Source organism: Lynx rufus, unplaced genomic scaffold (genome assembly GCF_022079265.1).
Source record: "Lynx rufus isolate CCGP_SWC_20201006 ecotype Redwood Valley unplaced genomic scaffold, mLynRuf1.p SCAF_5, whole genome shotgun sequence".
Classification (NCBI taxonomy): Eukaryota; Metazoa; Chordata; class Mammalia; order Carnivora; family Felidae; genus Lynx; species Lynx rufus.
In genome coordinates, this window is record NW_025814867.1 from 111,001,955 (window position 1) to 111,028,714 (window position 26,760).

The following is a 26,760-nucleotide window of genomic DNA, read 5'->3' on the forward strand; positions in this document are numbered from 1 at the left end:
ACATAAACGTGTTTTTACAAGTTAATATTAGATCTAGGTATACAAGTCTACTGGGATTCTTACTGTGCAGCTTTACTATGTACTTCATTCAGTCTTCTGTAAGTTACCTTCAGCAAGGGGGTGCCTGGGTGGCTTAGTCGGTTAAGTGATGACTCTTAATTTCATTTAAGGTCATGATCTCATGGTTCTTGAGTTGGAGCCCCACATCAAGCTCAGCACTGACAGTGTGGAGCCTGCTTAGAATTCTCTCTCTCTCCCTCTCTCTCTGCCCTTCCTCTGCTTGCTCTCTCAAAATAAAAAAATAAACATTATATATATGTATATATATACACATGCATACATATATATATACACACATACATATATATTTATATATATTTAATATATATTATTTATATATTTAATATGTATATTTAATAATTATATATTTAAGATAATATATTATATATATTTAATATATATTAATATAATATATTATATATATATATTTAAGTTACATTTAGTAGGTATTTAAACCTTTTGAGATGGACCCTGAGAAGCTCCCTCAACACATATAATTCAAGTATTATAAATAAATACACATCATTTGCTTTCCAGGATATACCATCTAATATAAGTTCTAGAATTGTTTTGTGTCCTTAAATGCTGAATACAACTTTTGAGAGAATCTACAACGTTCAGTGCTTCCTTCTTAGCTACATGGATAGCTTTAGGAAACCCTCTGGCCTTTCTTTTTGGTGTATTGCTATATATTGGGTGGTCAGAGCACTGCCATAATCTTTGCTAGGTATATACTTAGCAGAGAAAACTGAGTTTTGAATCTCTAGAAAGAAGAGAACATTGAATAAATAAGTTTTTAAAAATCATCCTGATTGCTAAAATCACTGCTCAGCAATTGTTAGAAAGTCTGTAATTTCTACCAGGCAATGAAGACTCATGGTCTGAGACTGAGGTTAAAAGTCTTTGGGAACCCAGACTTACTTACTTATGTCTGCTGATGGCATTCTTCCCTAGGCATTCACCGGCCTTTGGCACAGGGCTTCAAATAAACACCTGAGACTTGGTTTAGAACTCAAGGATGGGGGCACCTGGTGGCTCAGTCGGTTAAGTGTCCAACTCTTGATTTCGGTTCAGGTCATGACCTCACGGTTTGAGTTTGAGCCCAGCATTGGGCTCTGTGCAGACAGTATGGACCCTGCTTGGGATTCTCTCTCTTTCCCTCTCTCTCTGTTCCTGCCCTACTTGTGTGCTCTCTCTCTCTCTCTCTCTGCCTTTCAAAATAAATAGATAAATTTAAAAAATTAAAAGAAAAGAACTCAAGGATGACTTATCTTTCCCATTCCAAGGACACTTTACTAAATACATAATTATGCTGTTCCATCCTTCCTCCTCCACCGCTTTCTCCCCCTCTTCTTCCTCTTCTTCACCCTGAAACTCTCAGTATTTATCTTTCTGGGATTGCACTTGGTCGGTCAATCCAGTTCCCCTTGATGAAACATCCCAGTCATTTCAAGCCTTGTCAGAAATCATTGGCTCTGTTAGTTGCTTCATTGTCCATTTCTGTGTTTTCTTGTTTTCTTTTTAAACCTTGACTTTACCGCTCGATGAAGAGCGTTCTCTTTTCTTTCAGCATCAAGTGGATTGCCATCATGGAAAAGGTAGCCAACCATGTCACAGCTCCTGTCACTGTGTAGGCGAGACCTAAGAAAAGGCTACTGCCTCCACTCCATGTCAGGGTGGAAAGAACAACTGATTTTTCTCCTTTGAACCTGGTTACTGGAAAATCTAAAACAAGAAGACCTGTTAAGGACCTATCTCGACACTGTCAGCTCTACCACTGTATATCCTCAATATAGTACCAATATAGTATCCTCAATATCTGAACCACATAAATTTGTTGTTTTGTAGGTTAAAAGAATGGTTGAATATTCAATGTCATATTGTCTAATGTTTACCAAGCAATGTGGTGTATCTTGCTGGAATGAAATTAAGTAAAAAGAAGCCTTCTCTCACCATAGCTCTAGTCTATAAAAGAAATTCTGACACAAATACATCAGAATGGCTTACGGACAACTAAATTATGAACAAATATATTTAATTTCCTTTGGCAGACCCAAGGAAATGAAAAAAATACAGATGGGTTTTACAGCAAGCCTAAATTTATGTTTATGAATCAGGAGACCCAGCGTAGGCTAAAGTCCTTCATAGACTGTTTGAATTTCTACCTGAGGGAAAATTCTTCAAGACCAGTGAAGAAGAAAAAATAATGAGATAGATGGCAAAACATTTTTGGTGGGAAAGCTAAAGGTGGTGCATTCATTTGGGTTTTGAAAAAGCAAACATCCCTCACTGCCGGAGAGAAAATATTTGAAGTGGGTTTGCTATCGTTAGCATTTTAATGATGTCATTTTGATTATGCATGTGGCCTGAGGTTTTTAAACATCTGGTGCCTTTTGTAAACCAAACTAATAAACAAATAAAGGCTTCTCATAGCAACGGCACAGGACAGAAGCATTTCCCAGCAAAGCTCTTAAAAGGCCTCGAATCACTTGGCAACATGCGATTTAAAGGCACAAGGAAATTAACCAGTTTCCTAACAAGGAAACAAGTTCTCTCTCTTTCTTTTCCATCAGAATTCTTCACTGTCACCAGGTCCTTGAGTGCCACTTTGACCCACCTGCCTGTTTTCTTTCCTCAGTTCCATTAAGATCATTTCCTTGCACAAAGAACATCTTTTTCCCCTTAGGAGTGGTAGGTGTTTGCTGCAGCTCAGATATAGCTGTTCTCCTTGCATAGCAGCCAGGCCGTGAGGCAGGCTGGGTACCGCTCACATCAGGGCTCAGCATGGTGAGCACAAGTATAGGACTGAAACCCAGGATCTAGGTTCTGCTTGCTAGATTTACACTTGAGAGTCATCAGCATTAAAATATGACTGTGAGCGAAGTCACCTGAGGAGAGCTTGTCTCCAGAGGAGAAACAGAGTGTCTCCTTTGTTTGGAACCCATGCTTCTCCTCAACTTGAAACTCCTTATCGTGCATTGTGAGGACATGATTGGTTTTTTTCTTCCTGTTTTGTGATTGCTACTGTAACTGGTAAAGCAGTCATAGACAAAGTTGGTGGCACCGGAAGATCTAATTTGAGAGACCGCTGTCAAGCAACTTTCAATCTCAAATTTTGGGGGGGGTTGCTAAACTCCTATTAAAAAGGTAATAGTCTTTGGCTTACTCTTTGATGTGTATGGATAATGCTGCATAAGAGAAATCAGTTTGTGGCTTTCATTTTCATTTTGGGAGACATGAAAATGAACAAACTGAAGGCAAACTGTACTCCTCATCAGTGAACAAAAAGGAGGCAACAGGCTGAGAAGTAGAGACTGTGTCACGTCGGTAGGGGCGTCTTTGACTGAGGAAGGTCCCCCTCCCCTGTCAGGATGGAGATATCCACACTCCAGGATAGAAGAGAAGATGGAGCTGGGAACTGGAGCACATGCAGTCAATTCACTTATTCTCAAGTATTTCTCATTCAAGCTCCCTGAGAGGTATAGAAACTAAGGAGGGAGACAGCTTTGTGTTAAGATCCTCTGGCCTGCCACGGGCCCCAAGAACAACCCCCAGTCAGTAGCCCTGAGATGCTACTGGAAGTGCTGATGCTTATTTGGGCTGATGTCCCAAAGTTTTTACAAGCCCTGGAAAGTTTCAGCTTCAAGGAGAATTAGGAAGAGACTTTAAAGTCTGATGATGACAGTGAGTATAAATTGCTTATAAATATATATATATTTTAAAAAACAGTGTTTGGTGTCATTTTGAAATTAAGTCTTTTTGTTTTTAGATCAAGAGTTACATTTGTATTTTTGAACTAAGTAAAAAATTCAGAATCTCATATGAAAGCATGTATCTCCTAACTTGGACCTTATGTCTGTAACCAAGGCACTGACCCCTACTAGCTGGCTTTGTGCCAAAGGAGGGAAGAATAGCGTCTTCAGAGCACAGCTTACAGCACACATCATATGGGTTGGATGAACCCGACCTGCTTCTTGAGTCCGGGGCTCCCTTGGTCTATAGTTTTGCCTAGAATAAAAGGCTCTACAGTCTCAGTTTTCATTATTTTTAGCCCATTTTCTACATTTACTTCTTATCAAATTGCTCTCTCTTCATTACTATGGTCCTCCAAACTCATCCCATCTTACATAGCAGTCTTCTCCTCTCTGTTAAAGATCTCAAGGCTCCGTGGTACTTAATCTTTATTGGAGGATAGAAATATCCCTCCTTACTTACCCATACCTACTTACCTGATACTGCTTTACTGTTATTCCTAAAAAACCCATTGTACACATTTGATTACATAAGGTGTAGAAAAACAGCTATATGGTGGCAAGTGACAGTATTACCTATGAGAGAACTATATATTTCTTCTTCATATAGATAGATTAGATTGTAGAATAGAAAAGTAAAAAATGAAATAATTCAACAACTAGTGCCCAGATGGACACTGATTTTCCTTCATCCCCAGGAGCAAAAGTGGTATAAAAGGATACTGTAGGTAATGTTGAAACTGTAGTTACCAGCAGGCAAGCCTTCAATAAAATACTGTACTCGATTGAGTCGACGGTATAGTTTTTTGAAAGTGGGAAAGGCAGCTGTCCGCATCCACACAATGAAGTCATCATTGAGGAAGCCATTGTTTTCTGTATCCTCTAAATCCAGTTCATAGACAGGTTTAGACCAGTATGGGGGCTTTGCGGTTCCTGTGGGAAGAAAATAATGGACATGGTTGAAAGAAATCATCTATACCCATTCAGTTTTCCTTAGAATGTAGAGAATGAAAAAACTTTTGCATTCTTAAGAGAAATAAAAATTAAGACTTAAAAAAAAGTGTGTGTGTGTGTGTGTGTGTGTGAGCATGTGTGTGAGCTCTCTGAATACATAACCACTAAAAATAATGGATTAAAAAGACTCTAGAGAAATGTAGGGGAAATAATGATGATTTGTCATAGGGTTAAAAAAGAACAGAGTATCAAATTATATGTATATTATGTGTTCAACTACATTAAATGCATATAAAGCACTGAGAAAAAACAGGTAGAGAAAATTATAATAGTGGTTGTATTCAGTGATATCATCATAGGTTCTGTATTTTCTTTAACTTCATTAGTAATTTAAAGAGAGAAAATTAAAACAAGATATGATCATTTCACCTAACTTGGTTAATTGGTAAAGAGAAAAAGAGTGACAACCCTTGATGATGCAATGGAAATGGGAACTCTTGAACAGAGCAGAGAAATGTGTGGATTAATAACACCTCTGGCAATCTAGGAACGTGCATCAAAAAGTTTGATAAGGGTGCCTGGGTGGCTCAGTCGGTTAAGTGTCTGACTCTTGATTTTGGTTCAGATCATGATCTCACAGTCTGTGGGTTCGAGCCCTGCATCGGGCTCTGCGCTGACAGTGCAGAGCCTACTTGGGATTCTCTCTCTCCCTCTCTCTTTGCCCCTACCCCTGTCTCTCTCTTGCTCTCTCTCTCTCAAAATAAATAAACTTTTTTTAAAAAAAGGTTTAATTATATTTTGGTCTAGAAATTCTACTTCTAGAAATGTAATCTAAGGAAATTATCATGTCTGTGCATGAAGATCGTGTTAAACAGAGATTCTCTGCAATAGTGTGCCTAAGAGCTGAAGGCTGGAAGTGAGGAGGAACTGGTAGATGGGAGGAGGTGAAGAGCAAAGGTACTGCAAGCCTCTTCTAAATCCAGGAGGCCTAGTCGGTTTGGGTGCTGTGGGAATGTTGGAAGCACAAGGAGGGAGGGCCAGTGCCAGGAAATGAGTCTGTTGAGTTTAGTCTCATTCTCATACTTCCCACTTTAGGGCCCATGGTGGGCATGTCTGCCTCTCCCACTCTACAGCAGATTCTTGAGTACAATGTCTTCCTCATCTTTTTTCTGCTGGCATTTAGTCTAGTGCCTGGCACATAGTAGGTATTCAATATATGCTCAATAAAGGAATGAGTGGTTCTAATTAAAGCTGACAGAAGTTGATCCTAAAAACTATATTGAATTTTAAAGAATGAGTTAATAATGGAAAATTGTTTAATGAACTTTTTAGTTCCAGACAATTGGTCCTAGTATTTGTAGAATACAAAATGAAAAAGGGAAAACCACTCTTTCTCAACTCTGACAATTAACTAAACTATTTTCTCTTAAAAGAAACCCAGTCATGTTTTCTAAGCATGGGGTGTGGTGCTGGTAAAAGTGAGTACTGTGTTTGGTTGGATTAATCTGTTGAAGTATGTTTGTATTCTTAAACACTTCCTCAGGAAATAATCCTTTGCTGGAGAAACTTCCTCTGCAAATTCTGTGGAGCTCACCTATTTTGACCCTTCCCAAAACTTCAATCACTGTTGCCAGAAGAATTTTGATAAAAATTGAAATTGCCTTTTGTACCCATACTGTGGACCTCACCCTCTGTCTACTTTAGCCAGAGACATGCCCTAAGACAATGTGTCCTATGGGCACATTGACACCCAAGTCACCCAAGGAGCTTGTTAAAAATGTAGGTTCAAGCATGCCTTCTCCTACCAACCCCCCCGCTCCCACTCCATCCCACTACTGAAGAGTATAAGAAGTGTGGTTTAAGAGGCACCACTTTTCTTCATTTTCCAAGTTGGGTCGTTTACTTTTATCCATTCATTCAACAATAAGCTTTTCCTGATTGCTCACTATGTATGAAGGAACAGGGATATAAAACTTCCTAATTTCCTCAGGGAATTCACAGACTTGAAGTGGGGATGACAAGTATTCAAATAGATAATTACAAGATAATGTGGTAACTCTTACAGTGAAGGTAAGAACAAAGTATAGCAGGAGATGAAAGCCAAGGCCCCTTTGTGTTATAGGCCTGTGGTTATGTGGGAAGACAAAACTATAGAATGCTGCCAAGTTCCTTTCAAACAGTAGGAAGTCAATCAGAGATAAAGTGACCATACATGCCTGTTTGTCTAAAGTAGTTCCAGCTGATGTCTGTTGTCTGTTATCCCAACTGACTTAGCATTTACCCCAAACAAATAATATGTTTATAACTCCATCCCTCCACCTTCCAGGTCTTTACGGGTAGTGTGTGAAATACCAATGTGCAGTGAATGGAGTACTTTAATGTGTAATTAGTGAAAGATAACCAGAGACCCTTTCAATCAAAACACAACATATTCCTGTGACCTCTGCCAGCTGTTTGACACTCCAACTGATTAGGTCATAACCTCACTCTTGGCCTGTGAGATGCATGAAGATGCCAGTCTATAAGCCAGTGGGATCAGTGGGAAACATGGGAAATTATAGGTTACATTATACATACATGATATATGTGGGAAATAGATGCTGAACGGTCTTGCTGAGAGTCATCTGAACTCCCTTGCAACTGTGGTTTTATTATTTATTATATGGTGCAAATATGTAACTATTTTATTGTTTGGTATCAGTTTTTATTTGCTAGTAAGTCCCTGTAGCTGTGAAGAGTTAAAAAGGGAACACATATGTTTAATATAAAATTAAGTACAGTTTCTTGAGAAAGTTGATGAATGTGAAACTTGCAGTGTTAGTTGACATTTACCCCACAACAGGGGAATCATTGTGATGTCAGTGACTGCGTGAAAATTAAAAGACATAAATCAGCTGAAGAACATCAGAATCTACTTTAGAAGTTTGTGGCTATTTTTAAAAGAGTGTATCCAAAGACAATGCTTTACCTCAGATAGCTACAGAAGGTCTATTTATATCTAATAATGTGAGCACGACCTTGACTTGTCATTTAGATCAAGTGAGCTTCCTTCTCCTTTTATTTAGAGGGTTTGTTGTTGTTGTTGTGTTGTTGTTGTTGTTACCAAAAAAGAAAAAAAAAAAAGCTTTCATGTTTTGCCTCTATTAGCACAAAAAACCACTTTGTAAACAGTTAAATGAGGCAAGTTTTACATTAGTGTCTTCAGATGTTTCAAATAGAAACACCAGACAAGTTAATTATAATGCTGGTCTGATTTTTTGGGTTTGATTTTTCGTGGAATCGAAGCAAGGCTTTTAGATATTCAATCTTGAAAGATAAAGCCTCTAATATAATAAATTGATTCTAAATTCAGTTAAAAACTTCAAACAGCAAGTGTAAATTTTTGGCTTTGTAGTGATAATATAAATGTGTAGTGATAATATAAATTAAATGTGGAGGAGCACAATATCAGAATAAATATAATGTTCTTAATAAATTGAGAAATTTATTAATGTGTTAAGAACACAACAATGTTCTTAAATTGGTTGTAGTACATACATAATTTATAATTATATCCAAACAAGCTACACTATTTTACCAATCAAAAGAAGAGCTGTAGTTGTGCAAATTTAAATATTTTTGAAACTGAACTGCAAAATTTTTACAGTAATAGGGATGCTAAATTAAGGAAATACATCAGCATGGTATGTGGCCTGTCTTTGTTATATATCATCAACCAGAAATTTAGAAATGTTTGAGCCTCTGAAGAACTATTTTATATACCAAAAGATGTGTCCTAAAATGATCTCAAACATTTTGGTAAATAAGCCCTCTAACTTTTGGTTGAATTTAATTCAAAAGAGTTGAAAAATTTTAAACAAAGTATCCAAAATATGGAATATCAAAAAACTTCAGTTTTTGATTTAATGAATTATAGTTATTGAAAGCCAAGCTTGCAAACAAGAAGATATTAAAATTTACCCCCCAAAAAGCAGGAAATTATTGAACATATTACATAATAAGAGGTCAAAATGTGTACAAATTTAAATTTTAAATTCTATGATTGTGGGGCACCTGGGTGGCTCAGTTGGTTAAGTGTCTAACTTGGGTTCAGGTCATGATCTCACAGCCCGTGGGTTTGAGCCATTGTCAGGCTCTGTCCTGACAGCTCAGAAACCTGGAGCCTGCTTCAGATTCTGTGTCTCCGTCTTTCTGTGCCCCTCCCTGACTCACGTTCTGTCTCTCTCTTTCTCAAAAATAAATAAACATTTAAAAACAAATTCTATAATTCTGCTCTAGATATTTCAATTTATGTAAAAACTCTTTTGATGGAGCTCCTATTTTATTTATTTATTAATTATTTTGTTTATTTCATTTCATTGTCTTTTCTTTTTTTTTTAAAGTAGGCTTCGTGCCTAGTGCAAAACCCAACACAGAACATGAACTCATGACCCTGAGATCGAGAGTCAGATGCTTAACTGACTGAGCCACCCAGGCACCCTGGAACTCTTATTTTTAACTGAATAAAAAATGTTTTTCTCTTCCAGAATTAAATGATATCAAGAAAGTTTAATATTGTATAGCATCTGGAGGAGGGGCCAAAAATGGCAGAACAGCGTGGAAAATTTTTTTTGCATCTCTTATCCCTGAAATGCAGCCTGATCAACACTAAATCATCTCACACACCTAGAAAACTGATTTCAGGATTAACACAACAATCTGCACAACCCGAACCACAGAACTCAGCAGGTACATGGTGCAGAGAGGTGAACTGGGGGAGAGAGAAGCTGTGGAGGGCAGGGAACTGTATTTGCTGGCGGAGAGAGGACAGAGATGGGGGAAGAGTACTGGAAAATCAGCCCCCCACCCAGAAAAAAAGCAGCTGGAGAGAAAGTGGAAAAGTGGAATCAGTCACAGGGATGGAACAAAAAAAAGGGAGAAGGGAGAAGGGAGAAAGGAGAGGGTTTAAGTTCCATTAAGACTCTATAAACAGGGGAAGTGCAGAGTCTGAAACTCTGCAGCTTGATACCTGGAAGTGCTCTGGTGGGAAGGGCAAATCCTCAGGAGCAGAAAGCGAGGTCACACGGGAGAGGTGGTTCCCCTGCTGGGAGGACATTTGGTAGAGGCTGTGTGGCCTCCCCACAGGCAAAGGCCCCAGCGGACCCTGGAGAACAGCCACATTGGCTGGTGCTGGAACAAGGACATTAAGGGGAAGCCTGGTGCCAGATGTGTGTTGTGATTTTCCATAAACCCTGAAACACTGCTGCTACAAGATCACGTGAACTGTTTTTGGAGTAGACTGGCACCCAGCTGCAGTCTCTGGGCATCAGCAGCAGCAGTCTCCCAAACAATCCTGGGGGTGGGTTGGCATCCAGCCATTGCTCAACAAGACCCTCCTCCAGAAGGTCTGAGCAGGTCAGAGCTGCAGTCCCTCAGAAGTCAGGCGTTGGGAAACACAGCCGCATCTGAGTCAGGTGCCGCCTGGCAACCTGACTGCTTGGTCACAGACAGTGTAAAAGCGGGTAGTGGACAGAAGCCCAAGACAAAGGAAGGGTGCTTGATTGCCAGTCACAGAGAGCACAGAGTTCCGATACTAGAGACTGGGTAGCTGGGTGACACCATTTTCAGCCCTTCTGCACATGGGCATACACACCTACATATACCACAACAATCCACCCCAGTAAGCTAAGCAGCACCATGTAGTGGAGAACAGACCTTTACACTAAACCCTGCCTAACTGGGCCAACAGTGCTCTTGACAAACACGTCTCTCCCCCTGCTTAGTTTATGGACTACAAAGTGCTTCATAGCTTCACTTCTATGGGAAACCAGATGTAATTTCAATGGTACTTCATTCTATTCGCTGGTCCTTTTATTCAATTTCTTTTCTTTTCTTATTCTTGAACACAGAAAAAGAAAAAAAATCTATTTTTATTTTCTATTTTTATTAAAAAGATTTTTCTTTAACTTTTTCTACTATATTTTTTACATTTTTAAAAATTTAAAAATTCTATTTGACTTTCATCATTTTATTTTATTCTATTCAAAGCATTTTCCTTTTTTACCTCTTTTTTCCTTTTCTAATTTTTTCCTTTTATTCTCTAATCTGTCAAGCTTTTGGGGGTAGTATTGACATTTTAACAATATTTATTCTTCCAATCCATGAGTATGGACTGTTTTTCCATTTCTTCATGTCTTCTTCAATTTCTTTCATAAACTTTCTATAGTTTTCAGTGCACTGATCATTTACCTTTCTGATTAGGTTTATTCCTAGGTACCTTATGGTTTTTGGTGCAAAAATATTTCAATAAAATGTTTTTAAAATAATAGAACAGATTCATTAGAAAAATAAAGAAACATGTGGGTTCCCTGGGTGGCTCAGTTGGTTAAGCATCTGACTTCAGCTTAGGTCATGATCTCAGAGTTCATGAGTTTGAGCCCCACATCAGGCTCTGCACTCGTAGCTCAGAGCCTGGAGCCTGCTTTAGATTCTGTGTTTCCCTCTCTCTCTGCCCCTCCCCTGCTTGTGCTCCCTCTTTCTCTCTCAAAAATAAATAAATGTTAAAAAAACTATAAGAAAAAATAAAAATACAGAGGCATGTAATGAAGACAGATATGGCCAAGAAACTGATTAAAGTATGTGACTATCCAGAATAATTATTCTGCTTATGTTATTTTTAATATTCTAATAATAAAGTAGTTTTTTTAGGTTGTTTTAATTTTTTTTTCAACGTTTTTTATTTATTTTTGGGACAGAGAGAGACAGACCATGAACGGGGGAGGGGCAGAGAGAGAGGGAGACACAGAATCGGAAACAGGCTCCAGGCTCCGAGCCATCAGCCCAGAGCCTGACGCGGGGCTCGAACTCACGGACCGCGAGATCGTGACCTGGCTGAAGTCGGACGCTTAACCGACTGCGCCACCCAGGCGCCCCTAGGTTGTTTTAATATACACAGATATGTCATTTTAAGTTTTGAAAGAATTGCATTTTAAAATAGTTTGTATAGAATTATTTTACAGGCCCACCAATAGGGTAATGTCAATTTATTGATAAATAAATACAAATTTCAAACAAACATATGACTTGACTTATTCTCGTGCCCCTTTTTTACTCTCAAAAGTGCACCAGGTTGGACAATAAATTACATGGTGACCCTAATTACAGATGAAGCAACACGTTTTTTAAAACATTGCATTTTTCCAAATGATAAACTGAAAGAACCAGGGCACCAATCATTTCATGTTTCTGATAGGTATATGATGGAGGTGCCTGCAGGTAGGGAAAGTTAGAGCAAAACGGAGGTCAACAAAAAGTAAAGAAGGAGGTATCATAAACATTTCCCCATATATAAAAATCAATGTTTCTGTAAAGAGGTAAAAATATTTAACATATGTATCTTACCTGTAAATGCACTAGAAAGATTAATGGCACTTGGATTCCGAAACTTGACATACTTATCTGTCCACCATGTAATTCCGCTCCTTAGCATTGGGACTTCCATATGTATAGATGAATTAAGGTTGTAGGAAAGAATGATGGTATCTGTAAGGAAATTAAAAATTGTCAGAGATATAAGCAAGCATTTTTGCCCCACTTCAAAATACAAAACCAGACACAGATGAAAAATAAACTAGGGTTTCAGTAGACTCTCAACATGCCTACATGCAATAGGTGTTGGAATTATAAGACTATTCTTTTTCTTGCCAAAGCCTCAAATATTGGAAAATATTGTCAAGCTCCATTTAGCTCATGTTCCCTAACTACTTCAAATCTCTGGTAAGGGAGAACTTATTTGCAAATGAAATACCATAAGTCAATGGATAATGCATACAAAAATTTTTCTTGAACTGCCAGTTGCAGAGTTGATCTTCTGGACATTTAGGTTATTACACGCTTATGAAAAGGCACACCATGGAGACAGGAAAAGTCACCTACCATTGAATATGCTGTTGGCAATAGCACCACAAGGAGCGATGGGGGTCCCATTGTGGGACTTGCTAAATGGAGCACAGTTTCCAACATCCTGGATGCAAGATGATACAGTAAAGAGAAATGCTTTGGTAAATTCTCTTAGAATGTTAAAAGTGACAACACTGGCAATGTAAATCAACCCACAGTAATTTATTCACACATAACAAGATTATGGACTGCTACCAACTTTTCCCAGACTTTTGGCTCACTTAGACTCAGAAATTTTTGTGTTTTGGAGACGTGTGTGTGTGTGTGTGTGTGTGTGTGTGTGTGTAGTTTTTTCCCCCCTTATTAACAATATGTAACATACCAATATATCTGCAGAAAGGAACTTAACTTGCTGGCTGTGCTAAATATCACACTAAGCTACACTGAAATACATTTTTAAACCCCTTTTTTTGTCAAAGTGTAACTCATATTCTGAAACTATACAAATGGTGAGTTTATATAGCTAGATGACTTATCACAGGGAATCCATACAGCTAACTACCAGAATGTATCTAAAAAGAGTGGTTGCTAAAAAATCATTTGATTATCACTTGCATATAATAATCTCAGTATGGAAAAGGTTTCCTTCTAGCTTTTTTTGCTAGCATGGTGAGTATCATTTATCAAGAATAAAATTTTGTGTTCTAGGTGAGAAAGGGTATTTAATTAAACCAAAGTCTTTTAATCAATCAAGTAGGGCTGAATTTCCTTAATCTGGTCTGGAATGAACGTCCCAGTTATTGGAAGAACAATGGTAGGTATACAAGGAACTGGATTGAGACCAACCACTCAGAGTTACTACCAAAATGGTTGGTGCAGGAAAGGATAACCATTTAATTGGACAAGATACACATTACTGTTTTGAAGAGAGAAACCATGCCTCTCAATAGCAATTATACTGAAAACCCAGCTCCTTCAATTTATGCAAGAATGAAATGAGCATTCCTGCCTTGTAAAACTTTACGTTTTTAGTTTATTTTCCAAACTCTCTTTTAGACTGAAAGATCCACCTGGTCTTTAAAAAAAGGAGTATTATACCAAATTAAATAAAGTCTTACCTTTAAATCTGTACCCACCAGTTGGCTATTACTTCTGGATAGAATATATCTATAAAGATTCTGATAGAAGCCATATAACTTGTAATACAAATAAACATTGCCCTGTAAAGGAGAAAAGCAAGAAGAGCAGAGTAAGAAGAATTAACTAGAATATTAATAAACACAGACAGGATTTCTGTAATAAAAAGTACCACAGAAAAAAATGATGGGAACTGAAAATTTCTTTCTTAAAATTTTTTTCAAATTTTATTTTAGAGAAAGAGAGCGAGCGAGCACAAGTGGAGCAGGTACAGAGGGAGAGAGAATCTTAAGTAGGCCCCATTTTCAGCCCTGAGCCCCACTCAGGGCTTGATCCCACAACCCTGGGATCATGACCTGAGCTGAATTCATGAGTGTGATGCTTAATGGACTGAGCTACCCAGGTGCCCTGGGAACTGTAAGTTTCTTTATATCAAACAGAAACCCAATAAATCATTTTAAAAAATCAGTGATGGAAAATCCTCATTTACACAGAATTATTAAAATAACCAATTAATTTATTTGAGATGATTTTGTAAGGGCTACTGTGTTCCTGCCATGAAAAGATTTTAAAACCATGAAAAGATTTTGTATTCTCAATATATAAAATTGATGTAACAAATATTGTTGTTTCCTAGCAATAGTAGGAAAAATGCTTTGCCTAGGAGTTGTGGTAGGCATCAAAGCCAATGATTTCAAAGCAAATCCTTGAACATATTTGAAGCTGGAACCACCAAGCATATTTGGGTGCATGTGAAAGGCATGAGATTAGCCCTGTGTGGTCTGTCTGGCTCTAGGGGTTTTGTCTTTGTATCCCTAGGATCTAACACAGTACCTGGCACACAGCACTTGCTCAAGAAATGGTGAACCATTCATTATGGACAAAAAAGGGGAATAGAATAACTCATGGTTCTGAAAGAAAGGTGATTTTCACCTTAGTGATAAGTCACCTTGTTGCCATGAGAGAGGTCCTTTTCATGTATGCTGTCCTATGAGGCTGCCTCATCACAGGCTACCAGCATGCTTATCTTTATAGTGACATACCCAAATTCTCCAGCAGACTTGATACAGATTTTACTAACAGCATACATGATGCAAATGGAAATGACCAATGTGGCTGTTTATAATTAATATACTACCTACCTCCAAAGTAATGAAGGCCTGCATCCAAAAATATGAAGGCCTTTATTAAGTGCTCTCCATATGTTAGATGCTATATTCAGTGCTAGAAATACAAATGTATTCCTTTTCAATCTCCTGAGTCAATTGATTCTCTTATATTATGGAAAAATGGCATTTTGGAAAGGCTTCTGGTCTCACCCCAAGGACACTTAAGTGGGTAAGTATGGAAAATGTGAGCTGGTACTCAGGGAAGGCTGGAAATAAGGGTCATGGTAACTGTGGCCAGTTACAGAAAACAACAAAGGCTGAAGAGCTCAGTCACTTGTAAGAGAAAAGTGTCTGGAACACCAAGAAAGGGGAGATTCTGGGTCACGACAGAGAGGTAGGCTGCAATACCATAAACAGAGAGTGTGTAAGGCGAGCGAGCCAGGCATAGCAAGAATGACTGATCACCTTTCCTCACCCAACAAGCGAACCTCTATTGTTGACCCATAACTATAGAAAATATGAAACCCACAGAGTGGAATTTACCATACATTTTCTTGGAAGCTAAAAAGAGAATTCCACTTACCCAAAGTTATATGTTCATATAAAGGACAAAATAAACAGGCAAAGAACACTCACCACACCAGGGACATAAGTGTTTCAATAACCTTTTTTCAATGATTCTTTGTCCAAGATTTAACTTAACAAAGCCTCCCAGATCATCATCTTTTTTATTGGTCCTAGAGGCATAAGGTACTTTATGGTGTTGCTTCTCTTTAAATTCAGTGGCACTTTGTGTAGGACTCCTAGTTTAAGGCAGTCTTCTGTGAATTTACTGACTAGCATGTGTAATGTGTGCTAACTGGTGAACCGAAGGCCCTGTTGTTGCTCTAACTGGTTTGGTTGGATTTTTATGAGAACGTCTTTGCCTGAAAGGAATGGTTAGCAGCTGGTAACATTTATTTGACTTAAAGGTTTCAAAGGACACAGACAGATGGAAACTAAAGCCCTTTAAGAATTTATCTTTTTGAATTTTTTCTTCAAAAATTTAAGTACTCTGAGACTCCAGGAAGGAATCAACCCTGCTGACACCTTGATTTCAGACTTTTGACTTCCAGAACTGTGAGAGAATGGTTTTCCGTTGTTTTAAGCGACCCTCCTGCCCTGCCAGTTAAGCGACACTAACTTTTTTTTTTTCAATTGAAGTATAGTTGATACCTGATGTTACATGAGCTTCAGGTGTACAACATAATGATTTGACAAGTCTACACATTACGCTATACTTACTACAATTGTAGCTATCATCTGTTACCATACAATGCTGTAACAACACCATTGACTATATTCCCTATGATACACCTTTTTCCCTGTGACTTATTCATTATATAAATGGAAGCCTGTAATCTCTCATTCCCCTTCACCTATTTTGCCCATGCCCCTACTCCCTCCCTCTGTCCACCACCAGTTGGTTCTGTGTTTATGAGTCTGTTTCTGCTTTTTAAGCAACACTTTAAAAAAAAAAGTTTATTTATTTTGGGAGAGAGAGACAGAGAGACAGAGACAGAGAGAGAGGGAATGAGTGGGGAGGGGCAGAAAGAGAGGGAAAGAGAGAATCCCAAGCAGGATCTGTGCCGTCAGCACGGAGCCTGACATAGGGCTCCATCCCACGAACCATGAGATCATGACCTGAGCCAAAAACCAAGAGTCAGACACTCAGCAAACTGAACCACTCAGGTGCCCCATAAACAATACTTTTACTTTGGGGGAGCAGCATGGTGAGTTGAGGAAGGCAAGAGAGGGCATAGCTGTAGAGAACTAGGATTCTGATCTATAAAAACACATATGTAAAACTTCCCTCACTGACTGCAAATATCACTTAACCCAAGTAAAACTCAGTAATTTCCTTACAGTTTATATCTGACTTATCTAAAAAATTGATTAGGGGTGCCTGGGTGGCTCAGTTGGTTAAGTGTTCAACTCTTGATTTTGGCTCAGCTCATGATCTCAGGTTTGTGGGATCGAGCCCCCATTCAGTCTCTATGCTGGCAGCGCACAGCCTGCTTGGGATTCTCTCTCTCCCTCTCTGTCTGCCCCTTCCTTGCTTGCATGTGCACTTTCTCTCAAATAATAAATATATAAACTTAAAAAAATTGATTAACACTAGCCATAATCAATATAGATGTATTCAGAATATTACTAATGCCAACATGCTTTCATTTGGGATCATAGGGGAAATAAGAAAGGGTCACATAAAGCCAAAGCTTCCCAGGACATAAAGCCATACAACTTAGGACTTTATATTTCCTGCATTCATTTAGTCTTTCAACAAACATTTTCTGAGCATCTACCACATAAAATAAACTGTGCTGGGTACTGTGGAGGAAGCAAAGATTCATATGTTCATTCAATAAACATTAATTGAGCACCTATAGTGTGCCAGGTAACTTATAGGTGCTTGGGACACAACAGTGAGAAATGGACAATAAACAATACTATATCATAAACTATTAATTTATATGGCAAGTTAGAAGGTGATAAGTATTAATGGAAAAAATTAAAATTACAGCAAGTTAACAAAGATCAGGAGTATTACAGGGGTGAGTTGAGTAGATATGTTGCAGTGTGAAATAGGATGGCCAGTGTAGACCTTACTGGGGAGAGGGTTGAGTCAAGACCTGAAGGAGGTAGGGCAATTAGCCAAGTGTATATCAGGTACAGGGGACAAGGCAAGAGAATGCCTGACTTATTTGAGGAGTAAGGGGTCCATTGTGGTGAGAGTGGGGTTGGGGGGAAGAGAATGGAGGGATTGATTAGGTCAGAGAGGAAATAAGATGACAAATCATGTAAGGCCTTGTAAGAACTTAAGATTTCACTGAGTAGAAAGAGGAGCCATACGGGGATTTTTTTTTTAAAGTTTGTTTATTTATAATTTTTATACCCAACATGAAGCTCAAACTCATGACCCTAAGATTAAGACTCATGTGCCCTTCCAACTGAGCCAGTGGGGTGCCTCCACTGCAGGGATTTTTTGAACGAAGGAATAACATATGTCTTAGGATTTAAATTCTCACTCTGGCTGCTATATTGAAACATGAATATAAGCAAGGAGACCTGTTAGGAGGCTATTTCAGAAATCCAAGTAAGAGGTGGAATGGCATTGAGCTAGGTGGTAGCACAAGAGGTGGGAGAAGTGGACAGATCCTGAATATATTTTGAAGGTAGAGCCAACAGGATGGATTGGGTGTGAAATATCAGAGAACAAAGGGAGTCACAAATCACTCCTTGGCTTTTGGCCTGAGCACCAGAAGAATGGAGCTATTTTCAACTGAGATTGAGAAGTCTTTGGATGGGTTAGGGGTTTTTGTTTTTGCTTTTTTTGGGGGGGGGGGAAGAGGGGTGCAGTGGATAAGGGGAGAAGTGGAAACCAGGAATTCAGTTTTAGAAATGTTGACTTCAGATATCGATTAGACATCCACATGGTGACATTAGGAAGGCAGCTGGAAATACAATTGTGGATTTGGAAGAGATATTTGGGATAGAGATATAAAATGGTGTTGGCAATAGATGGCATCTAAAGTCTGGAGATAGATGACATTTCCAAAAAAGTGAATGCAGGTAGAGAGGAGAAGACTGAAGACTGGGACTAAAGCCCTGTGGATCTCAACATAAAGAGTTTGGGGAAAAGGAAGAACAGCAAAGGAACCAAAGAAGGGCAACCAGAGGGCTAGGAGGAAAACCAAGACAGTATGGGATCCTGAATGCCAAGAGAATAAAGTATGTCAAGGATGAGGGGGTGGTCACCTGTGTCCAATGAGTGACAAGGTACTAAGGACTGACTGCTGGATTTATCAACATAGAAAGTCATCGGTTTCCTCACAATTTCACTGAGTGTTAGGGGTAAAAACCTAATTGGACTGGGTTTAAGAGAGAATGAGTAGAGAGGAATTAGAAGTAGCCAAGATAGACAACTCTTTTGAGGAGTTTTTCTGCTAACGGGAAGAAAGAAATGGGACAATAGCTGGTAGGGAAATTGGGAGAACAGAAGAGTAGTTTGTTTATCTGAAGAGAAGTGAAATAATATGTTTTGTATGCTGGGGATGATTGAGGACAAAGAAAAGCTGGTGATATATCAGAGGACAGAACTGCTGAATTAAGTCCTTATAGAGGCAAGAAAAATGGCCTCTATGCACAAGTGGAGGTAAGACTTCAAGACTGGAACAGGGATATCTTATCTACGGTAACAGGAGGGAAGGTTGAGCGTGTGGTGCAGATACTTGCAAGTGGGTAGTTGTGGTGTGACATGCAGAGCACGATCCTTTAAGTGGGGGAAATGCGTCCACAGGATATCACACAAGTGATTATAGGTTCATCAGAAGAATGAAAGCAGTGCTCCCAGGAAACAAATGTGGGCAAACTGTTTCTGGAGACATGAGTGAAAAGGGGGCTCAAGGAATGCTTACGAATGTTAGGCATCTAAAACAAGTGGCAGTGAGTGGGGAGATTTTCCAGGCAAATTAACAGCAGAAACATAGAGTTCTATCAGGCAAAAGCAAATTGGCCAGTTGGCAGAAGTACAAGGTCTCCTTCCTCCTTTACCTTTTTATGAAAAGGTAGCTGGGCCTCAGGTGGTCAAAGAGCAACCTGAAACAGTGCTTTTTTGGGGGGGCAGGGAGGACAGTGAACTGATTTTACGTGGTTTAAAGTAGGGAAAACCAAAGGCTGGGAGTGCAATTAGGTATCTCTGATAAGGGACCAGGAGATCTGAGCCGAGGCAACGCCTAAATAATGGAGGGGACAGAGTGGTTGGAGAGATGGATTGAAGAAAAGTTCCCACACATCAGAGGCTTAGATGAAAAAGGAACAGGCCGGGTAAAGTCACAGAGGAAAGTTTAGAGCCTTGGTGATGAGATCTTTACCAGAAAGGGAAGTGATGAGGGTTTTTCAGGAGAGGATGGTGAGTCTGGTTTGGGACCAGCTGAGTTTGAAGTGGAAGCAGGGCCTTGAGGTGGGTAGCTAAAGGGGAATGCTCAGTGGGAAGCTCAAGAGAAGACCTGCCTATACTTAGATCCTTCCATGCAGAATCATCTATGAAGAGGAGGGAGAAGGATCAACCAGGTCAGGGAGGAGGACGCCATTGGTGGAGGGGTGTGGAGTCCAGAGCACAGGACAGGACCTTTGAGAAGTTCAAGGGAATATAGTTTTTTCATTTCTTGAGTACCAGGTAAGATAAAAGATGCCTCTGGGATCTGCTAATACAGGGACAGTAATTGAAGGATGACCCCAGCTGTTATGCTCTGAAATCATCCTGTGTTTGCACCAAGGCCATGATGTCCCTGGCTGCTCCCAATGGCTGAGCACAGTGGAGATACTGAGGCAGACTTCTTTAGGGACTCTCTTTTGGCCTTGCTGAAACTTTCTAAAGAGTACACTGCAGTCTAACACATTTCTCCCTCACTTCCTTCCTCCTTTCCCTCCTTCTCTTTCTCCTGTGCCTTTTGCCCTCCTTCCTTCTCCCCTTCCCTTTTCTTCACAGGGGTCAGAGTTGTGTTGTGGTCTGACAGCTGTCTCAGTCTCTTCTGGCTTTCTCCCCATTTTCCCTCACAGGCAGTCCCTCCAATAAATCTCTTGCATGTCTAATCCTGTCTTGGCATCTGCTTCTTGGAGGACCCAGACTAACACAGGACTTTAACCAGACCAAGAGCAGGAACTTCTCTTAATATTTCTTTGCCACTTCTCAGTGCCTGACAGTGAGCGAGGCCAAGAGTTGCCTTTAGGGATTAGAAAATTGTATATGTAGATGGGAATGCAAGCTGGTGCAGCCACTCTGGAAAACAGTATGGAGGTTCCTCAAAAAACTAAAAATAGAACTACCCTACAACCCAGCAATGTCACTACTAGTCATTTATCCAAGGGATACAGGTGTGCTGTTTTGAAGGGACACATGCACCCCCATGTTTATAGCAGCACTATCAACAATAGCCAAAGTATGGAAAGAGCCCAAATATCCATCGATGGATGAATGTATAAAGAAGACGTGGTATATATATACAATGGAGTATTATTTGGCAATCAAAAAAAAAATGAAATCTTGCCATTTGCAACTACGTGGATGTAACTGGAGGGTATTATGCTAAGTGAAATTAGTCAGTCAGAGAAAGACAATAATCATATGACTTACATCATAAGACAACTTTAAGAGACCAAACTCATGAACATAAGGGAAGGGAAACAAAAATAATATAAAAACACGGAGGGGGACAAAACTGAAGAGACTCATAAATATGGAGAACAAACTGAGGGTTAATGGAGGGGTTGTGGGAGGGGGGATGGGCTAAATGGGTAAGGGGCACTAAGGAATCTACTCCTGAAATCATTGTTGCACTATATGCTAACTAATTTGGATTTAAATTAAAAAAAGAAAAAAAAAGATCAGTGGAGGGGTAAACTTTAAAAGATAGTAATTTTTATGGGAAAAATTTTGAAATCGTTTTGAATTCCTCAACTTCCTGTAATTAAAGACTAGTAAAAATTGGATCCAAATCTTAGGAGCTTAATCTTCCTAAGGAGAGTCTCTCTCCTTCTTGAACTTGTCTTTGGCACCATCGTAGTAGTTATAAAACATATTTCTGGGAAAACATTACTCCTTGTATACATGTAACTGTTTGCATCTTTGTACCTACCTTTCAGATAGGGCAGTAAAGTGATGTGCCTTTGTGCAAAAAAAAAAAAAAGAAAAGAAAATTGTATATGTAGAATGACTTAGGGGTGGGGTAGGGGCAGGGGGGAAGGAAGGACAGTCCCAGCAGGTGTGTGACCCCTCACACTAACTCACTGTGTGACCTTGGCCAAGTCATTTAGCCTCTCAGCCCTAATTTTCTCACTATAAAATGAGTGGTTAGACTCAAAGATCTCTATAGTCCCCTCTTCTGTTGACATTTGGAATAAAGTCTGTCTCATTGATGTTAAGAATTATGTTAGAAAGTTGGACAGGTAAAGAGTCTAGAAACTTAGACAAAGGAGAAGAATAGCATTCCAAAGGAAAAAAGTAGGGAAAGAGTTGTGCATGAACTCAACACTTTATAAGATCCCTCACCCCCACCCTGTTTTATTTTTTGTGTTTTCAGATTTGGAAAGCACTTGGTGGAAATCATGAACTTACTGCCAAGTGTGAAATAGGAGTAGATCTGTGTACAGCCAGTTGAAGGCTCTTGAATTTCACTTACCTGCATTGTCTCTGAAAGGTAAAAGGGAATAGAGCAGGTGCATTCTTTGTCAAAATTAATAGCATCTTCTCGCAGTTCTGCACAATTTGCACATATTTTTGTGTATTTAATCTATCAGACAGGGAAAAGAACAATTATTAATTGAAAAGTTACATGAGTACATTTTTTAAAAATCAAGTCCTGAGTCCACCACCTAAGCCTTCAAGCTCTCTGGGTCAAGGGCATGGATGCTGGGACATGACTGAAAAACAACCTACAGTAGGGGACAAAAGTGTTTCTGCAGATGCTTGGGAAGAGTGGGCCCTTTTACAGTCTTTCACTTTGGGACCTGGCAGCATTTTGCCACTGACCTGGAATTCAGTGTTTCTACTGCATATTTACGTAACCAGTTGTGATAAAGGCTCAGGTCTTGATCATAAAGAGGTGTCATTAGGAAAATATTCGTCAATGACTCACAAGAACTGGGCCTACAGCTTGAGGCTAATCAGCTTTATGGGGAAGTCACGTCACTGTGTTTCCATTCTATTGTATGGAAAATATTTATACTAATGAATTTTTCTACATGACATCTAGAGGAAGTTATTAAAAAGGACCAAAAACAGAAAAAGAAATGCTTCCAAAATGTAGGGTTATTTATATATGTGGAATAATTCTGCTTTAAGTGTTATCACATTCTGTTTTTTAAAAATCAAATTCTGTGAAAAATGGTATAGTGGACTCTTTAAAAAAGGGCGGTGTGTTTCAAATGAACAAATCCTATGAGCTTTGGCTGAGGGCCTCAGTTATGTAAAGATACAGCTGGAAGAAGCCTAAGGAAGGGAGGCTCACAGAGAGGCCACTGAGGCTGTGCATTTCCCTTCTGTTTCTTCCTCATTGTGTTGAAGAATAATTGGAAGATTATGGGAATGGGGAAGAGCAAGCAAGCAAGCAAGGGAGTGGCCTTCTCCTTGGTAAACTGCCAATGGGATTTATGATTCTTTGGGAGGGAAGACCAACAAGAAAGACTGGATTTTTTAATCCTTGCAAACCACTGGAGTTTTGAAGCCAAAACTAAATTAAAAATTAGCCAAAAGGCTACTTAATTGTACCTAGATGCTTATATTTACTTAAATCTTTAATTAATTATTAAATCATTCTTTAAATACACAGGAAGGCTTGAACTATTATTTTGGAAAATATTGATGCCCTTTCTGTTTGTGAAACTGCATTCTGATTTTTAAAATTTTTTTTTTCAACGTTTATTTATTTTTGGGACAGAGAGAGACAGAGTATGAACGGGGGAGGGGCAGAGAGAGAGGGAGACACAGAATCGGAAACAGGCTCCAGGCTCTGAGCCATCAGCCCAGAGCCCGACGCGGGACTCGAACTCACGGACTGCGAGATCGTGACCTGGCTGAAGTCGGACGCTTAACCGACTGCGCCACCCAGGCGCCCCTGATTTTTAAAAAGCTTTAAAGAACAGGGCTCTCTCAGAACTGACAGCACACAAAACTGTGACTGAGGAAACTGGGGTTCAGTTCAGCCAATCTCTGACCTTGAGTTAAATACTTAACCTCCAGGGCCCACACTTTGTTCCTTAGCATTATTTTATCTATCAATTAATCTGTGACCCTGTTGTAGTAGTATACATTTTGCTCCCTGCATTCTTGAGCCCTATTAATGCAGAATTAGAAAAAAATGGTGATCTTTGAGTGGATATCTAAGGTGCTTTCTAGCTCTAAAAACTTTATGAGGTAGCCAAATCAAGGAAGCAGCCTAAATGTCCATCACAACTGATGAATGGATAAAGAAGATGTGGTATATATACAATATAGCCATAAAAGAGAATGAAACCTTGCCATTTGCTACAATGTGGGTGGAGCTAGGGAGCATAATGCTAATAAGAGAGATAAGTCAGTCAGAGAAAGACAAAAACTATATGATTTCACTTATATGTGGAATTTAAGAAACAAATGAGCAGAGGAATAAGAGAGAGAGAGAAACAAACCAAGAAACAGACTTTTAACGATAGAGAACAATCTGATGGTTACCGGAGGGTAACTCGGGGGTGGAGGAAGAGTGAAATAGGTGATTAAAGAATACACTTATCATGATGAAAAAAATAATAAGATAAATAAAAAAAAAATATGAGGAAAACATATCTCTGACCTACTGTCTCAAATGGCCTTATAAATCTATAACTCTAAAATGACAGCAAAGACCACAGTCTGCTCCTTATATAATTTTGGAGAGGCAGGAATGATCATTCTTGCTTAAAGTGAATTGGAAAAAGGTCACTTCCTTGTTGTCGCACAGGGCTAAGTGAGAAGAGGAAAGCCACTCAGAACTCTTCCACTGGGTCTGTCCTTGATCACATTGGCCTGGGATATGTACTCCATCTTCTCACCCAATATAATGAAATACATCCATGTGTAAAAGAGGATCTCACTGTCACAGCAGTTTCTGGTTTTCTTGTATAAAGAAAAAAATGTTAGAAATAGTCCTATCTGAAGTGGCTTTTAAAAAAAGTCAATTGGAAAATCTCCTTAACATGATAAAAATCATTCTGTTGAAAGTTGTTTGCGGAATGGCTTTAGTGAACCATGGGGTGAGGTTCCCTTCACATGCATAGGGTGACAGCATTTAGCAATGGTGGCCACTTAATGGAGGCTGCACTTCATAGTGGGTTGGGGTGGATAACCAGGAAGGAAGCAAGGAGGACATGGGAAAAGCAGAAGAACCAGAAAGGGGCTGGTGAAGAAGAAAATAGAAAATTAAGTAGGATGAGCTGTTTGTGGAAATAAGTATCATTAACCTTGTAAGCCAGTTACTTTGCCTTCCACAAGGCAAGTATAATTTTCTCTTGCCATTTTGCATCTGCCCCTGGTGAGGCCTGGTGGTTTACATCTTACACCAGAGAACTCAAAAGGACTTAATGGTATTTAGTTCCTGGGGAGATAAATTGCTGGGAGCAGAAAATAGAAGGCATTACAACAGTGTGGTTTGGAAGGAAGACTGGGGCCTGAAACGGTGTTTTCCTCTTTGAAGTCCTCACCATTTGCCCTAATCCATTCCTTCAAGAGTTTGTGCCTATTATGTATGTACTGACAGTGTGCAAGGAAGGGGCTGTGGATGTGCTGAACAAGGCAACCATGGCTGAGCTCTCTGCTCTTCACACACACTACCTTACCTGCTCTACCATTAGCTCATTGAGGGCAGGTATCAACTTACTTATCTTTACTCATTTGCAAACCCAGCAGAACTCTTAGCACCTTCAGACACTCATAAATGTTAAGTCAATGTTGACAGACTTGGCCTTCATACTTTTGTTGTTAGCCATTATCAGGAGACGGAATGGATCAGCTTTCCAAGGCTGCCTTCAGAGTGGAGGTCATAGCCTGGAGATGTCTGGTAATCTGCTCAAAGCGGATTTGAATGAAACATTTGCTTACTTTGTTAGACTGAACTGAATGTGGGCATGGCTGATCTAACCGGCCAACTCTTATGTCCCCTCCTCAGACCAGCTTCTCAGATTCTCATCCTCCAACAGTTTGTTAATCACATTGACAAAGGCTTGCCATGGGGCGGGGGGGTGGTGTGCCCTTAGTTTCAATTTTTCTCAATCTTGAGTAGAATTTGGTTAATTTTTCTAGGTATCCTTAAGAGGCCAGAAAGATTTGGGTTCTTGCCTTTCCTAAATTAATGATCTGAGGGAGTTCACTTGCAAAGGGAAAGACACAATGCTTGAAAGCGGGACAAAATTGAAGACTTCTGTCTCTGTCTCTTCATTTTTTTATCAGCGTGACTCATGGGCATCTGGCAGTCATGTGGCCCTGCCTCTCCTTCTCCTACCTCTATGAATCCTTGGTCAGCACTCTGCCAGCTGAAAAAGCTTCTGCTTTGCCAGGTGCCTGTAAACAAATGGCTGAGATGACCAATGTGAGAGTAACTGTCCTCAAGAGGGAGTAGGAATGAATAAAGCCAACATACAGAGGCTGCCATCATCTGCACCAGCTGAGAAAGGGATGTTCCAGTGTCCTCTATTTCCAGTCTCATCTATTGAGGGGCTCTGTTCTCATACTGATCGCTCACTCACTTATAGTCCTAAAGCTGAAAATTCTTAGACCCTGCCTTAAAAATGTAATGCTTTAAAAATGTAATGCCTTAAAATTGTAAGACGGGACAAACCTCTATTTCCTTGATACTCTTTGCAGACAATATAAGGATGATGCCCACACCAAGGCAGAATGCTCCTGTGGCAAAAAAGCCAGAGAGGACTCCAGTGGCCGAGAGCTGTAACCGGTAGGCGGGCAATTGCTGCTGCTTCAAGGCAGTGTTGTCTGGCAGTTTGGATTGGCAGATCTGGGATGTCTTCTTCATTTTGGTCCTCCAGGTGATGGGGTTGTACTTTTGAGACATGTATAACATTGCTACTCATAGTAATACTGCATAATGATAATACTAAGTTAAGAATTATATGAACCTTCCTCTGTAGTTGCTGTCTTTCTTCTTCCCAGAATTATTCAACTGAACCTGATATTCAGCAGGAACACGGCTCTCTTCAATCAGCCATTGCTAGGTATATTTTACTTTAGGCTCAAAACAAAACAAAAACAAAACCAAAACCAAAACCAAAACAATCCACCCCCTCCCCCCCAACAACTTGTGCTA

At 39.5% G+C, this 26,760-nt stretch overlaps 1 protein-coding gene across 1 annotated transcript; it reads right to left on the bottom strand.

Moving 5' to 3' along the window:
* Nucleotides 1–1,594: 1,594 nt before the first annotated feature.
* Nucleotides 1,595–26,469, bottom strand: LOC124526009 (cell cycle control protein 50C-like). The gene is made up of 7 exons (XM_047098686.1): nucleotides 26,278–26,469; nucleotides 22,111–22,221; nucleotides 13,763–13,864; nucleotides 12,681–12,768; nucleotides 12,147–12,287; nucleotides 4,536–4,745; nucleotides 1,595–1,785 (listed from the first exon to the last, which is right to left on the bottom strand). Exons 1-7 carry the CDS (start codon nucleotides 26,467–26,469, stop codon nucleotides 1,595–1,597), a joined length of 1,035 nt encoding a protein of 344 aa, XP_046954642.1.
* Nucleotides 26,470–26,760: the final 291 nt, after the last annotated feature.

What these genes read in the sequence shown, in the direction of transcription:
- LOC124526009 (XM_047098686.1), bottom strand. Translation starts at nt 26,469, where the DNA reads ATGAAGAAGACATCCCAGATCTGCCAATCCAAACTGCCAGACAACACT. An exon ending in AGAGTATCAAGGAAATAGAG is followed by an intron (nt 22,222 to 26,277) that starts GTTTGTCCCGTC and finishes CCTGTCTGATAG; the next exon opens with ATTAAATACACAAAAATATG. An exon ending in TCTTTCTAGTGCATTTACAG is followed by an intron (nt 4,746 to 12,146) that starts GTAAGATACATA and finishes TTCTTCCCACAG; the next exon opens with GAACCGCAAAGCCCCCATAC.